The sequence below is a fragment of the Tauraco erythrolophus genome, chromosome 7, assembly GCF_009769465.1.
Source record: "Tauraco erythrolophus isolate bTauEry1 chromosome 7, bTauEry1.pri, whole genome shotgun sequence".
Taxonomy (NCBI): Eukaryota; Metazoa; Chordata; class Aves; order Musophagiformes; family Musophagidae; genus Tauraco; species Tauraco erythrolophus.
Genome location: NC_141471.1, coordinates 27,752,219 through 27,768,569, shown reverse-complemented (window position 1 = coordinate 27,768,569; position 16,351 = coordinate 27,752,219). Strand labels below are relative to the sequence as shown.

Below are 16,351 nucleotides of genomic sequence, written 5' to 3'. Positions count from 1 at the left end.
TCAGCCTCCTACAAGACCCCTCCTTTTTTTCCAGTAGCTTGGATGGGTATCGGTGAATAGTGAATTAGAAAACTGCACACTAACTTTTACACTAAAGTAAAATTTTACGTCTAATCCAAGCTGTGAAAAAATCAAGTACAATCAGAATTTAGTTTCTACTACGAGCTTTCAGTGCTTGAAACAGAAATGAATGGAGTGGATTTTAAATAATGATTTTTAATGCAACGTAAGACTAAACTTTGTAAATAGTATTGGTTTTGGATCATAACAGTTTCTGATAACTTGAGGATGGCATGACAATCAATTAACTACCACTTGAGCTGCTCCCATCTTGTTTGTACTAATACGCAACAGTGCCGATATATTGAAGGAAATTTCTTAAAACTGTTATGTACATGCGTAACTATTCAGTTTGTACCAGTGGGCGCTCCCCCTATTCTGAAAAGAATCTAATGATGAAGGTGACTTGAGTATTAAGCACAACTGAACTAATTTATGATTGCAAGCTTCATTCGAGGTAAGTTTAATAACAAATTATTTATTTTTACGTATTAAAATAATTCCTATGGAAGCATAGATTTATAAAGCTGGCTAAAGACACCTAATGGTTAAAGAATTAGTAACAGTTAAAAGTGCTGATAGTTAAAACAGTAAATCCACAGCCTCTTTTAATGATGTACAATGACAGTATGAACTGATATTGTATTGATTAAGTGACAGTTGCAACCAAATTAAATAGAAAGCAGTACAGATGTCTTTGTAAATATATGAAATGTAAAATCAAATAAATAGGAGAACATTAAGCAGTGATGTTGTTGCCTGGTTATTTTACATAATGATGGCTGAACAGCTTTGTGTTAGTTGTTAACATTATGGACTGTGATACTGGATGGCAAGTGTCTAAAAACTGAAGTGGAGCTGATGGTGCAGGGTTTCTGTTTAACTGGAGGAGATGCCCAAACAGGTGGCGTAACCGGAGGGGACAGAGTATTCGCACCGCCTAGTTCAGGTGCCCACCTTAGATATAATCTCCCTGATTATACGGAGCTTTGGGGATAGCAACTACCACTCCAAATCGTCTGCTTAAGGACTCCTTCCCCCTTCCATGTAGTGTGGGACTTAAGTAGCTAAATTAACAGCTAAATTCCTTAACCCAAACAAATCTTAAGGATGGTTTTCTTGATGTTGCCAGACAGAAGGAAAGCCAAGTCAGTTCCTCTGCTTTTATGCAGAGCTCTGCCCGCAGAGTTTCTACCTTGTAACTGAGGGGGAAAAAGTATTTGACACCTTTGCTGCAGAGTTCTCTGAAGCCCCTCGAGGTCCAGGGGTGGTTTTGGCCACTGGAGTTGCGATTTGATCCGACTTGGGACAGGGCGATTTACTGCAGAAGAATCTTCTTGCATTGCATCTGAAATATTTTGTAATACAAATGAGTATCTGCCCTTAATTTGAACTAACAGTAGCCAGAATATCACTTTGGAGAAACTACACTACTGCTTTGTAATTGAAGGTAGGCCTAATAGTGAACTGTAGCCCAGCTAGAATCAAGCAATAAAAAAATTTTACTTAATTGATGCTGCTCCCATTACAAAAATAAGCATCCACAGCACATTTATTTAATGTTTAAATTACATCATATTTTTACATAACCTGAAAATATATTTATCCCACATACAGTAAACAAGTGCATTATTTCAAACATTAAAAATAAATCTTTTAACCAAGTCTGTACAACAGATAAATAAAGTTATATCTACAATACTTAAGTTGTGAAGAACAAAAGAAAAAGCATCCCTCAAACTCACAGTTCCCCATTGCTCCTAATACTGGCATAGATGAAGGTTATGCATCCTCTTCCCCACTACACTCTTCACCTATACCATTTCTTTCAGCCATTCACATGTACTAATCAGGGAGGATAACCTTCCAAATATTGGAAGTAACGCACACAAAGGACACATAGCAGAGTATCTTTCCAATAGCTTCAAAACAGCTTCAAAACTGCTGAATTTGGGGGAAGTGAATGATTTATTTTTTCTTTTTTTATGATGAATGACTGGTCATTCTTTAAAAGAAACTATCCTCCACCCAAAAAAAACTCAAAACAAAACAAAAAAACCCATTCTTTTTACAATTTTTTTTGCACTCATTGCTACCTGCAAGTTTGAAATGAACTTTTTAACTGGGATAAGATCAAAAACATGTACGTGACAGTATATACGGTAGAAATTAGGATTCCTATTGTTTATACTCATACATAATTGCTTGGAAAACAGTATTGTGCTTGTGGTTTTGAGTGCTAACAAGTAATCAGTAGAAGAATAAAATGAAAAAGCAGCTAGAGGACAAACTATCACTTGAACCCAAACCACAAACAGTAAAGAAATGACCATAACTTCGCTAGTAAGTGGAAAGTAAATTGCAGCTTGTCACTGCCACACTAAATTGAATTGCTTTCAATTTTACTTTATGCTAAAGGGAAGAGTTAATGAGAAAGATGGGCGCTGCTAAAAAGGCTCGGAAAAAAGGTTCCTCCAAACAGCTTCAATCTCATTTCATTTGTAATTCTGCAACAAGATGACCACTCAATCCCTCTTCCTTCTGATATCAACAGACAGACTTGCATCCTTGACTCACATCCTTTTAAATGAAAATATTATTACAGCGTTAAATATGGCACCAGTTCCCGAATGAGACCTAGTTCAAGGTCACCTACAAACTCAGAGAGAGGTTCGAAGATCACTGTTCTCCCATTCACCCATTGCCTTAAGACTGATGAAGTGGATGCGATGGGATTTCATCTGACTGGAGAAGGTTGGAGGTCTTCCAAAATTCCCCACCTTGAGCTGAGACTCTGAAAGTTACTCATATGTTTGTTCACTGGGATCGTACAGAGAACTGCACATAGTTAAATAAATTAGTGGAAAACTTATGAAAAAGCAAACAATTTTGGGGAAAAAAAACCTAATTTTCTTTATAAAAAAAATTCACCTCAGAATTCACTGTATTTGCTGAAAACATCTTACGTTTCTAAAAAAAACCCCATAAAACATTATGTAAACTTGTATATAATCTTAAATCACTGAATTGGTGATGACCTTTTATTTCCACATATAAAGGGTTTCATGTAACATATACTATCTCCACCCAAAATACTCACTTCTAAACAAAAAAGTTACCATTTTGTTCAGAAAAATGCCCTGGTTTACCAGTAACTTCATGTTTCACATCAGCTGAAGGTGACCATTATCACAGGATCACCACTTTGCTCTTTTTCGTTCCTTGATGAGAACAACTACAGCGTGTGTTACGTACAGGCGGTACTCTAGTGACATCCACTCCTCGGCTGAGCCAAGGGAAAGTTAATTCCATGATATGCACATGATATTGCTAAACCATTTAACTTCACTTTGTGTCACGTTTAAACAGATCTGTAAACAGAAACATATATCCAGTAGAAAAGACTCGTTTTCACATGCAATTCTGTACAGTGCATTCTTCTGTCTCAGATTCTCTTGAGGCGGCCATTTCCACGCAAAATATGTACATTTGCACTATATACATTTCCCACACGCTTTGTTTTAATGTCTTCCTGTACCTCCAGCTGAGAAGTTTTGTTCAGGCAGACACAAAGTAAGCCTGAATAAAGTTTCCAGGAATCTTTTCTGGTTAATGCCTTGACTGATCTTGCATTGCTGAGAAGAGGAGTAGTCCAGAAAAAAATCCAGCTATGCATATCAACCTTTTTAGCAGAGTTGAGTTGTCTTTAGGAACCACGATCTGCGCTAGATCATTAGTGATCTGAGAAATTTCATGTGCCACACACACAAATATAAAAGTGCTGACAAGAACATTAAACATGGGATATCCAGGAATGAGCACCAGGATGCCCTTTGTGTCTGCTGCCAGCCAAATATGGTATTGGCAAATGAAGAGCTAAAAGAAAAGAGAGTGTGCTTAACAATACTTTTATACAAATATTTTTACATACATAAAAACATACAATTACTACTATTGCATCAGCTGACACACTGTACTTCTGCTTAAGTCAGACATTTATGATTAAATAAGATACTCTGAGGAACTGCTTTCCACATGCCTTTGCTGTACGACAAAAGTACTAGTCTGTTACAGTGCACAGGACAAGGGGTTTGCTCAGCCCTTCACCAGACGGCATCGGGGCGCATCGTTTAGTGTCAGAACAGACGAGGAATGCGCCTCCGCTCAGCTACTGTCTCTCTGGTGAGGGACTGAACTAAACACGCCTGCAAAGAAAAGATAATGCTTCAGCTGCTGATGAATGCAAAGGTCCCTGGAGTTGATCAGCACCGTAAAGTTCACCGGGAATCAGAACGGTGAAATGTGATCCTTTAAAAAAAAGTTCAAAATCATGTACTACATATACACTGCATTACAGTAAGTTTCTCCTATAAGTTCCTTTCCCTTCTAAAAATCTATTTTTGTTATACAATAAAATGAAACATTTAATATTACTAAACGGCAAATGAAATGGAAAGCAAGACAATTCCTACTGTTTCAAAACATACAGTCAATGGAACAAGACAACATTTGCACTGAGAAGGGTTTTGTTTGTAAAGTAACATTTGTTTATTACTGTGGGAAAGCTTTCTAGGGCAAACACGTTTACAAGTGTACTTATCCTAGGCCGTATAATCCATGCTGATTCTTCAGCTGGCTTAAATTTTTATCTTCCGACTGCATACGCACCGCAGCTCACTCCCGCATTCAATCCCCACTACCACAACGCTAAACTGCCCACCAAAAACAGTGTAAGAAATAAGCTTGCTACTGTAAGACTGAATTTTCAGCTATGATTTTTAAGTGCAGATGGAAGCTACAATGCTAAAAGAGGTCAAACACAACAGCATGGTATTAAATGAACCAATAAATGTTTTCACTATTTATGTGCTATACTACAGTTCAGATAATAAAACCATTTGTACTTCTGACCATCCTACATACCTCTAGAGAGATTTTGCCAAACCAGGCAAAGAATGAGCTATACACAGATCGGACATATCCAGGAATGTTCCTGATGAGGATGAAAGCTAAAATCTTTAAAAAAAAAAAAAGAAAAAAAAGTGACTGTGGGTGACAAGCAGATCACACAGACGAAAACCATTTTATTCATTTTCACTGCCTAAATTAAAATGCATCATAAAAATAGAAGTTAAATTTTCTTTCAAACCTAATAAATACATTAACAAAAAAAATCCATGCAGTTTATACTTAATAAGGTAGGTCTTGAAATTGCAAATCTCTTGCATGCATTCTTATAGCATAGCAGGTCATGTTTACAGCTTCAGTAGAATCACAACCTTGACATCAATAGACATTACTAAACACTTACAAGGTAGTCACAAAACATGCTATATCATGCCAGTCTAAAATGAAGGTGGCCATAAATCTAAGTTAAACCTCAATTTTTAAAGAGAAGGTGTCAAGATGAACAAATTAATATCAGAAAAATTAAGCCACACATGCTGCCCCTCCAGAGAGCACGACAAGCTGTTAAAAAACAACAAAAGGAAACAGGACAAATAGAATCAGACACCTGAGATACAGCATGGCAGAAGACACAGTAACAGGCAAATCTAAATTTAAGAAAACCACATGCATGCCTCTGTGGCCCTCCTCTACTGTGTCTCAAAGTGGCTACAGGACCCCATAAGTTGCTTCCTCCACTAATACCTCCCGATCACTCATGCTCCCCTTCAGCTCTCTTCTTTTTCCTCTGCCATGCAACTAGTCAAAAGTTGGGTTTGGATATGAAATATCCATATGAAATGTACAGTAGGGACATCAAGGTTAATCAGAAGCCTAATTACAGTATGTGATTTCAGTGCTTAAAGACAATGAAAATCAGCAAGCACTGTAGTTCAATTCTTTTTCACTTTCAGACATGAGAATGAAGATCATCATCTAACATTCCACACTAAGGCAAAAATATATTTAAAAACAATTTTTAAAAAAGCTGAAACAAGAACAGATAGGATTCTATCCCAGTAAGAAAAAGGATAATTACCTGCAACACAGAAACAGAAGGATGTAGTTCATTGCACTCTGTCTTGTTTTTACAGCTACTAGCCCAAATAGAGTAGGTCTAAAAGATACAAAAATCAGTCTGTGTAGCAATTATAATGCAACATTTAAAAATGAAACAAGATGTAAGCTATTCACTAACATGTGGGATGGTAATTAAAAAACCTACATTGCGCTTAGTTTTCTGTTTCTCTCAAATTCTTGCTGATGAATACCATACTTATTTATACCCTAAGACATAGCCAGACTGTTGACATTTTTTTTCATCACAAATAGACACGGAATCAAGAGCGGAGGTAAGAGCTGCATTATCTACTATCTTTTTTTATTACCCAGTTTTCTTGTAATCTTTGCAATGACCTGAAAGAGTGATGGTTTTCATCTACAGTTGACTGAAAGGAAAAATATTTCAGAGAGTAGATAGGTAGGGCTGTGCACAAAACCACAGCTGATATATCTCCAGTTTAAGATTTGACTTTTTAAAGCAACGTATTTTCTAAACAAGAACTTCAGAAAACTGACTGTTTACAGATTTACAGACCTGAATATATTAGTCGTACTAGGTACGTACCAAAAAGGATACTGTTGAAATAAATAATAAAACATTCGAAACTCTGCTGGAGAAAAGAGGATCTCCCTTTCCTTCTGAAATCATCTGACGTTTCTGCAGTGCCAGATAAATAAAAGCAAACAGCATCCCATGAAAAACCACCTGTAGAAGACAAACAACGCAATGAATATGTAATGGCTTTTACAAGTACTTCAGGTACAAAATCTTAACAGAAATGCTACAGGATAAACCACTTGTAGTATTAAAGCCTAGGTGTCAAAAGGTCCCTTCCCAGATTTACTGAAGCAAACAAAAATAGGATTTCTACACTAGGTTCTCATAAACTGCATTTTTAACTCAACTCAAAAACTACAAATAAAATACTCTTACTAACACTTCATGGAGCATTAAGGACACAACAATGAAATTTCAAGAAGCTTTCAAGTACCTACTATCCCCTCTGCCATCTATGCTAGCACTGAAAAGGCCTTTCTCTGAGGAAAAACTATGAGTCTCTGGCCTTCACCCAAGCTGGCAGGTGAAAACATCCAAGAAGCACTACAAGTGCCTTCCTCTCTCACAGACACAATTCTTCAGCAGAGTGCTTTATGATCTTATGCCAAGTTCTCATTAGCTAGCAACATGATGCTGTTTCAGGCCCATGAGGTGCTCGTCTTCTGTACTTCTTTTGGGACTTCCTCTTTAGTAGCATCACAGAATACACACTGTTCAAAAGCAACAAAAGCTCCAAGTCTGAAACATCACAACGCAGTGTGCACTGCTGATGGGAGCAGCCCGGGACGTGACAAACGCGTGCTCCGTAAATTCCAGTTACTGAAGACTGCCAGAGGGAGAAGTGCGCAAGTGATCCTGTTAAGGATAAGGTTAGCAGATAAATGCTCCCATCTTGGACACTCCACTGACCTTACCAAGAAGGCAAAAAAAAGACCCTTGTCTCCCTGTTCTATCCCCCCACTTTGCAGGGTCAGTAACTGGAAAGAGAGCACTTTCCCACTGGAAAACCATTTAAAAATATGTGTGAGTACAGTCTGGTTTGGGCATCAAGAGCCTGTTCTTAAAAGTGTTTTAAAGATTACCTTAAAAGAAAAATATCCTTAATTGATAAAACTTAAAAAAATATTATTAAGAAAGCCACCACAATAATTTGGCTTGTATTTCAATAGACTAAAGTGTTACAGGTGTTAAGTTTTTGCAGTAATATTTTTGAGCAAAGACAAATCTAGGTCAATTTATTACTTTTTTTTTTTTTTAAAAAGCACACTAAGCAGGACCCAGCAGCAAATAAGTCAACACCCATTTTCAAGCCATGCTTTGATAGACATTTGCAGAAGTAAGGTGGATGCAACTTAGTCTTCTAATAAACAACCCACTGGGACAAACTTCTGCTTTCTCTGGAGGAAGGGAAAACAACTCTCCCTCTCCCATGCCCCAAATTACAGTAGAATTATAAATTCTACTTTATTTATAATACAGGAGCAAATTAAAAAATACACTTAATAGACTAGTATAAATTTATGCAAATGTTACATACATAGCGATCCAACTTCCACCTAAACCACCATTCATAGACATTCCCGTTCAGTTCAAAACACTTGGACAGTGGCCAAAAAGAAAATATCTTCTCAAATGCACCCTGTGAGAAACAGACATGGCAAAAGCATTAACATTATGTCAACTATATTTACTAAATTGAACTCAATACGCTGTCTTTTAATATTATCGCATCCCTATCTCACTAGCTATGTAGCATGACCAAAGTACCACGCTTCCTTAGAAGGTGCTCCCCCCTACACACACACAAAGAAAAAAAAATCCAAAAATACTTCTTCAGATGAAAGAGGGTTCCAGTTTTGTTTCCCATAAAGGCATTGGCACACCTTCCATTCTGTACTGCCAGCTTAAAGGGAGAGACCCACTTTCTTTGTTGGGATAACAAATGCATACTCTACAGAAGACTACAGTTCAATGGGCTTAAAACCACTGAGGGATTAAAACCACATAAATCCCCTGTAAACTCCTAGAGTGACAAACTCTGCCCTTGTTTCTGTCAGCTGTACTTACAGCATGCAGTAAATCGCTAATTTAGCATGAGAACCGGTCTTTATCTGATCAGGTACCAAAGCCAACACCAGGTCTCTAAGAGACACAGGTATCTGTATCACCACATGCTAGCAAAATCCAGTAACTTTAAGAATATAAAAAAAAAAATTCTGAAAACCAAAGCATAGACCTTTGTATTTATGACATTTGTAGCAGTATATTGATAATACTTCAAGCATTATAAACAAATGATCAAGATATCAAATTGCTTTTTCCAGCATCCACACCAATTAAAGTATGAAAAGAAACTGAATGGTTCCATCTTTTTCTACTGTATTTGTAATACAGGAGCAAACAGACAAGTTATGAGCACATTAAAAGCAGAGATAGGTAAGCATCTTAGGTCATTAAGGACAAAAATAGTCAAAATTTACAAACCTGAGAATATGATAGAAAATATATACATGTCAGTAACAGAATCAGTTTCAGCAGTAAACCAAAGTGCCATAAGCAGTTCCCTGAGGAAGAAATAAATTAATCAGTATACAAACAACAATTTTTCCATAGCATAACCCAGGACACATTAGATAACAATGGCCAATCAACTAGGGGAGCTATGCTCAGTAAGAGATACATTCAGAAATGAATGTTCAAATACTACCAGTAACATTTTATCACCATCTACACTGACACATTAAATTTTTCTTTAAGCAATAAAAATAAACATTCACAGCAATTAACAACCTATTAATCCTAAATTAAGCCTCATGTCTAAAACAGGGACAACATAAATATAGAAAGCAGCAGAATTTAGGTGTTCAAACAGAAACAGTATTTTATTTATGTTTTTTCAACTGACATATAAATAATCTCTGACAAATTGTATTTCTGTGAACAGCTGTTTAACATATTTTGACTATGTTACCGAGAGACTGAGATCTACTAACAATACCATTTTCTCTACAGTTATTATTGTGCTAACATGCAAATGTTTTATAGGGAAAAAAATAATATAATCTTACCATTTGCTTTCTTCTGGACTATCTGAGGCCATATAGCTAAGGTGGCATAAATGATCATAAACCAGACAGTGACTAATGGCACAAAGTAGTAGAACTGGTAAGGTCGGTCCATCACTATGCACAGTACCACAACCAAGAAATTGAGACGAAATAAAACCTGGAGGCAGTCAGAGGAGAGAAGACAGAGGATATATAAACCGTGAGGCAAAGCTACGAGAGATGGGGGTCAAGTTTCTTTAGAACTGTAGGAAAATATCCATGTATTTTACATCTCACATGCTGATTTTATTTCAGCTGAAACACGGACAAGTATCTCAGGGAACATTGAAAATGCCATATAGGCCTGCAGGCTGATGATGTAGTACTGCACCTGTCCTAAATGTCCTACTTGGGCAGAGACAGCAACAAAAGCAGAGTAAAACAGAACTGACTCCAGGCTGGGGACCGAGAACACCAGTTGCTGGATGCTGTTAATGCCTCTCTGCTTTCACTCCCACAGCACCCGGGCTAGCTCCATTACAGCCAGGGTAACGTCCTTACCAGTGCTCCAGTTAGGCTGTCAACAGGCACGGTGACCTGAGTTACATGACAATATAATACTTAAAACAGCAGTTAAAGATTTATTTTTATTTTTTTAAACTGCCACAGCACACACTGCAAAACCTGGGAGGGAAACCATAAAAATAAGTATGTTCCCCAGTACTGCTCTGCTGCGAAAATTCCTTTTCTTTGTTAACAAATGTAGGCTCCAATACACTGCCTTTGGAGAAGAAAATAACCCGTAGAATCAATTCAGCTGACTGGGAAGTATTTTTTTTCGCTATTTTGCATTTTGATCTGAAAACTCAAATCCACAACTGAAAAGACTTTTGGACCAAGAAAAACACCAGGTTTTAAACGAAAGAAAAGCCAACCCAACCCTGCCTATTTGTTCTGCAGAAGGAAGCAGATACATCTGATACATTTGGGAAATTTTCATCTGTTTCTAAACAAAAACAGTAGAGGAGTGTGGTATTTCTGACCACATACTGTATATCAAAGGGTTAAACATACTGTTACATAGGACTAACTGTCCCAACAAAAAAAAAACCACAACAATCCAACAAATTCTCAGTTGAGAATGAAAGAAAAAGTAATGTACAATATTTGATGGTACTTTGCTATGTCTTGAAAGAAGTAACAAATACTATAGTGATACCTCTTGTTCTTGTATTAGTAATCTACTCCAATGCAAAACAGTTGGATATTTAATACAATAGCAACATGAAGAGTTTCTTTAATGGATCCAAAAGATCACTCATCTGAAGCAAAGAAAGATACCACAAGTACTTTGGGACACTATTAATGACCCCAACTAACCCAGCAAGTGAGAAAAAAAATCCAAAACGCATAAAAAAATTGGAAGCTTTCACAATTTACACAAGTGAAAATTACTTCAATTTAAATCAGAGACGAGACGACATTTGTTCCATCTACATAAAGACTTGCCATGCTGAGAGCGAGCAAATCAATGTGCTGTATAACTTCCTGAATAATTACCTTTATTCACAGAAGAGAACAAAAAAAGAAATTCTGTACACAACAGTCTCTTGCATTCCCCAAACATTTATCTACTTGTATAAAGAAAACTCTAATAGAAACATACTAATACTAAAAAAAAGCCAAACCCATGGGAAAATATTAACTGATGAGGTAAGAAAAAGGTAAAAGAAGCAAAATGAAGTGTGGTTAAATGAAAAATGATGAAAAGCATCTTTTTTTTTTTTTTTTTTCCCAACAGGGGAGAGCAGATGAGAACATTCACACCACCTATCTATTCTCAGCAGTAAATGGAGAAAGGCTGTTCCAGAGGCTGATTCAGAACACCACAGCTATCCACGTAAACCTCTTACTCACTAGTGACTACAGAATTTATTTAGCAAATAAATTTGTAGTCAATTATACCCCTTTTCACTGCCGGCCAGTTTGTCTGGATCATTACTTATATATTGCTGTATATTGTAAATTGCTACTGTAATGAAAATTCCATTGCTATGTATTGAAAAATATTTGGTTTGATATTTTAAACCCTATATATTCACAGTTTTTACATTGTCAGTATCATTTATATGCTGTACGTTTGTATTAGATAAATACTACCAATTAAACATGTCAGATTACATAGAAACAATAGCCATTTTTGATGTGCAAACCCTGGTTAAGTAATCTCGTATCACATTATTTAGGGAGAACAGATATATTATGGGTATTTTGTTATCTGCAAAAATTTCTTTATAGAAAAAGTAAGTAAATATTCTTACCTGACACACTCTATTTACGCCAAAGTCTCCTTTTGTCCAAAAATATGAGAAGTGTCCATAACCTGTTTGGAACAGATATGCAGCAACCAGAACTCGAATGTGCATGTACACAGGCAAAAACTGTTGACAAAAATAAAGTACCTTTCATAAATGGCCACGCAAATGCTTTTGATTTTTCCCTTCCCACTCCTCTTATGCTTTTTCTGCATTACAGTAAATCAGGTTTAACTAAGAAAAGAAAAATTAGGATGAATTTCCCTCATTCTTACTAAGCTGCTTTGTTGCCTCTCTGATGTTAAAATTAGTTTCTTGTATTTATTACTCTGCATTTCCCATATTCTGTAATCAGTTAAGAGAGAGTTAAGAAAGGATCTTTGAAAGCTTACATTCAGCAGTTTCAAGTTCTGAACATAAAAATTAAGTGCTACTAGCAATTAAAAAGAAACTAACATAATATTCTACATGGAGGAAACAAGTATATTTTTTCATTGGCTAAGTAACACATAAAATGTCTTATCACTGAAATCTACACTTAAATAGAGTGAAAAACTACTGCTGCTAATACCATTTTTAAAACTAAAGGAATGATAGCACGAGTTATTAATTCTATTCAACTTTAATATACATTTGCACTATCTTTCTATTGAAGCAACACACCTAAATCGCATTCCCATTTAAAAAACAATATTAAATTTGAATTACTTACAGTGCTTGCCCCAGAGATATGATAAATCAAAATAACAAGTTGCATCCAGCCCTTCCATTCATCAGTCTGTTCTCTATTTAACACTTTAGTCTAATGCAAAACAAAACAAGAGGGTTGCTATTCCAAAAAGTACAACGAACATCTACAAAATGAGGAGAAAAAGTTCAAAACAATAAACCACTTTATGGTTAAACAGGTACCAACTGTAAAAGACTTCTGTCTAGCGGACACAGGTCTACCAGATTTTAACGTGCTCTATGCTGTCTTGTATCTGAGCTACGATCACTTCAAATCTGACTGAATGGCAATGGCTAAAAGCACTCAAACCCATATGCTTTCAAAAAGCTTTTGCCTCTAATTCCATGCAAACATTATATTGCTTGCAAGTGCATTTTCTGCAGATGAGTGATACTGTCTTTTAAAATTTAACTTTCAATATTCAGCCATTAGTTATTTACACTCAAACGAGAAATTATGTTATAAGTAGGATGTCAATGTGATCATTACCTCTTTGGTATTTTCGGTATAAAATACCCCCAAAACCAAGATATAGACGATTGGTATGAAGAAAGATGAATGTGTATAAAATTTATTTTCTTTCATGAAAAGATTTGCTCTGTCACATAGATAAAAATAGGTCATGATTAGACCAAGTTTGCAGAAGGAGTATAAGAGCATCTCCAAAGTAGAAACATTAGGAGGGCTGATGGCAGGTTTCTTCTCCTCTCCACTTTCCAAATCAGTGCATGATTTGTTCTTCCGAAAATTATTCCGATGAATTAAACTGATGATTAAATATCCAATAATAGACAAAGTAAAGAAACAGAAAGCTAACTTCTGTATCAGAGTGAGAGGAGGCTGAGGCTGGCAGCAGGAGCCATCAATGGGCTTCATTATCTTATTGCAGTAGACATTCATAAGAATCATCGCATTCTGTCAAAGAAATAGGCAGTTTTGTCAATTAATCTCTAATAAAAAGTTAACGTTTTCATTGTAAGACATTTTCTTCTAGATAATGCATTGACATAAAACATGCAAGTTTCCCTTATCATTACACACATAAAATTTCACAGCATTCCCCATGTACCTAGTTGCATTCAACAGTACAGTCTAAACATCTCATCCAAACAGGAAACCCTTGAGCTGCCTGAGGTAAGAAAGAAGAGCTAATCCTAATCCTTACAAAACAAGAGTTCTCTCTACTGGCTGTAAAAGGAGCTAAATGGACTATAAATGAAAAACAACAGCTCACAAACTTGGGTCGTGAAGAGGCACAGTAATGAAAGTCTCTAGAACATGACAATGAGACTGAAACCTGTGGCGAGATGGTATTTAGTTTATCCAGTACTTGAAAGCAACCAAAACCTGCAAAGGAGTGGAACTAAAAGTGATACAGAGGGAGAGCTCAATCACAAGCACGGCAGACTGACAGCTCAGAGGCTCACTGCATGCATAGATATATACTGGTAGGTTAAAGATAAAGTAAGAAATAAAGTCAGTGGCACTCCATGCATCCAGGAGGGTGTATGTTGTGTGTTTTCTTATCCTTTTCATACTCCTTACTAAACAAAATTATATGGGCACATAGGGGAAAATTTAAGACTTATTTCTTAGCACTGCTTTACAAATCACTATCACACTCATTCATGCAGATGGAAGGCATGAAGTTTGCGCTCAGGAGCTAAAAGATGTGGGAGATTAACATCTATTTTAAAATAGCTACACACTAGTGTGTTTGCTATTATGTTTTTTAAACATCGTATATACTGACTATCCTCCCACCTATTGAGATCTTCTTAACAAAATTTCCTGAAGAATGTGCAAGTCCTCATTACATTCATATTGTCTGCCACTTCGGAACATCCACTTAAAAACTTGTTTTGGTATGATTACTTCTTAATGTTGACCAGTGATAAAACCACTTACTGTATCTCTGCTTGATTCAGGGAGATGCAGGCCATCTGCAGACTTCATAATAGTTTCTTGTGCTATCAATTTTGATACACTGAACACTTTAACTTTAGCTTTGGAATTTCGGGAGCTGCTGTTCAAAATACGAACAGCCGCTTCGTTATAAGCATCTATTTTCTCATTAGTGATCATTTTCCGACTTTCACTCAGCATATCTTCATAAACGGGGTCTGAATTTGAGAGAGAACGGGCACATTAATCTTTTTACTTGACAAATACTTAGCACATGTTGCACAGGCTATGTTCATTTAGGTAGTCGCAGTTGTTTGATGGTACAGAAAAAAGGTACAATGAGGAACGACTGACTGTTACATTAACTACAGTAGTAACGAGAGTTGTTTATGATGAAATGTTCTCATCACCATTCCCTAGTCATGCACACGTACTTATAGATTCAAAAGCTTTAGCCAGACATGGATGCCTGTTTAATTTCCTCAAACCCATGAAGAGCATATAATGCTGGAGTGCAGAGCTGCTTATGGCTTCTCTCAGTAATGGAATCCCCAAGGAAAGACTCCAAAGCCAAGAGGACAGAAGACAGGCAGCAGAACAGACATGTGGGGAAAAAATACATCTCTCAAATCCTCTAGTTACTGCAGAAGAAACGAGCTTCTCACTTCTCTTAAGTCATAGTCTATAAGCACTTGCTCCTTTTGATTTCAGTTTAACTGATGGCAGAATTTCAGTATTTCAGAAGAATGGAACACCACTTAATTGCCTGCAGGCTTCACAAATTACGCAGAGCTTAACACAAAGCTACACGGGGTTCTAGATCAAAAGGTCAGCTGGAGATCAGTGTTGCCACGAAAAGCTATTGATTTTCGTAACTCTGGTGAAACACAAACTATGACCTATGAGTCGATTTACTGTAGCTACCTCAATCCCACTTTTGGACAACCAATGCCTAGGCAACTGTGTGTACAGACTGCTTTTCCTCTTATTTGTTCCATTCAAGAGCTCAGAGATGATTTAAATAGATTGGATCTTTATCAACAGAACACTGGGACACATCTGACAGCTAACTGCCTCTGTTATGGATAAACACAGTTTTGAAAGGAATCCAAGAAAATTAATCTGTTGATTCAGGTTAACCTCTGGAACCATCTTTGACAGGAACTTGGATGTGACTGTAAGGGTACAGCTGGCTACAATCCTATCAGGGCTCAAAACCTGCCTATGTTTCTAACTGACATTATGATAATCTGAAATGCTGTATTCTATGTCAGATAAACCAAGAGCACATTCTACCTATGAGCTCATTGTTTAGTGTCAGGCATGTACCTTAGTTTTACTGAAGAAAAAGCAAAACAATGTAAGCTTGGTGCCATAACAAAAATATCACAGACTCATTTTGAACCATGATTTCTGGCTCCTAACCTCGTCAGTGCTCTCTGTACAGATGCAAGTTTCACTCTAGAGCCTTAAATGCTCTATATTCTCTACAGTATGTCTATTCATTCTAGACACACAAAGAGGATGTGCTTGTTGAACCTCCCCTATTATTTATGTAATCTGAAGTTTCACTTAACACAAAAACAGCAATACAGCTGGTTTATGCACTTGTGTTCTTGACTCCCAGGAGGCACGTATGGAGCACAGCACAGGGAGAAAAGACCCAGCGTATTGAGTCTGAGAGTAAGCTAACACAGAATGAAGAGTTCAGAAGGCAAAAAAATTT

The 16,351-nt window shown here is 36.7% G+C and overlaps 1 protein-coding gene across 4 annotated transcripts in view; it reads right to left on the bottom strand.

Moving 5' to 3' along the window:
• Positions 1-2,108: 2,108 nt before the first annotated feature.
• CASD1 (CAS1 domain sialic acid O acetyltransferase 1) overlaps positions 2,109-16,351 on the bottom strand; it is a 30,576-nt gene continuing 16,333 nt past the window's right edge. For 2 of the 4 annotated variants that reach the window (XM_086614714.1, XM_086614716.1), the window contains 11 exons: positions 14,629-14,843; positions 13,210-13,635; positions 12,703-12,792; positions 11,997-12,116; positions 9,697-9,853; positions 9,113-9,192; positions 8,166-8,267; positions 6,635-6,775; positions 6,047-6,124; positions 4,984-5,076; positions 2,109-3,936 (listed from right to left, as the gene is read on the bottom strand). In XM_086614714.1, the coding sequence (XP_086470840.1) occupies positions 3,670-3,936; positions 4,984-5,076; positions 6,047-6,124; positions 6,635-6,775; positions 8,166-8,267; positions 9,113-9,192; positions 9,697-9,853; positions 11,997-12,116; positions 12,703-12,792; positions 13,210-13,635; positions 14,629-14,843 (1,769 nt within the window). In that variant the 3' untranslated portion in view covers positions 2,109-3,669. The remainder of the gene's footprint in view (positions 3,937-4,983; positions 5,077-6,046; positions 6,125-6,634; positions 6,776-8,165; positions 8,268-9,112; positions 9,193-9,696; positions 9,854-11,996; positions 12,117-12,702; positions 12,793-13,209; positions 13,636-14,628; positions 14,844-16,351) is intronic. The other 2 variants (XM_086614715.1, XM_086614717.1) reach the window with 2 other exon arrangements.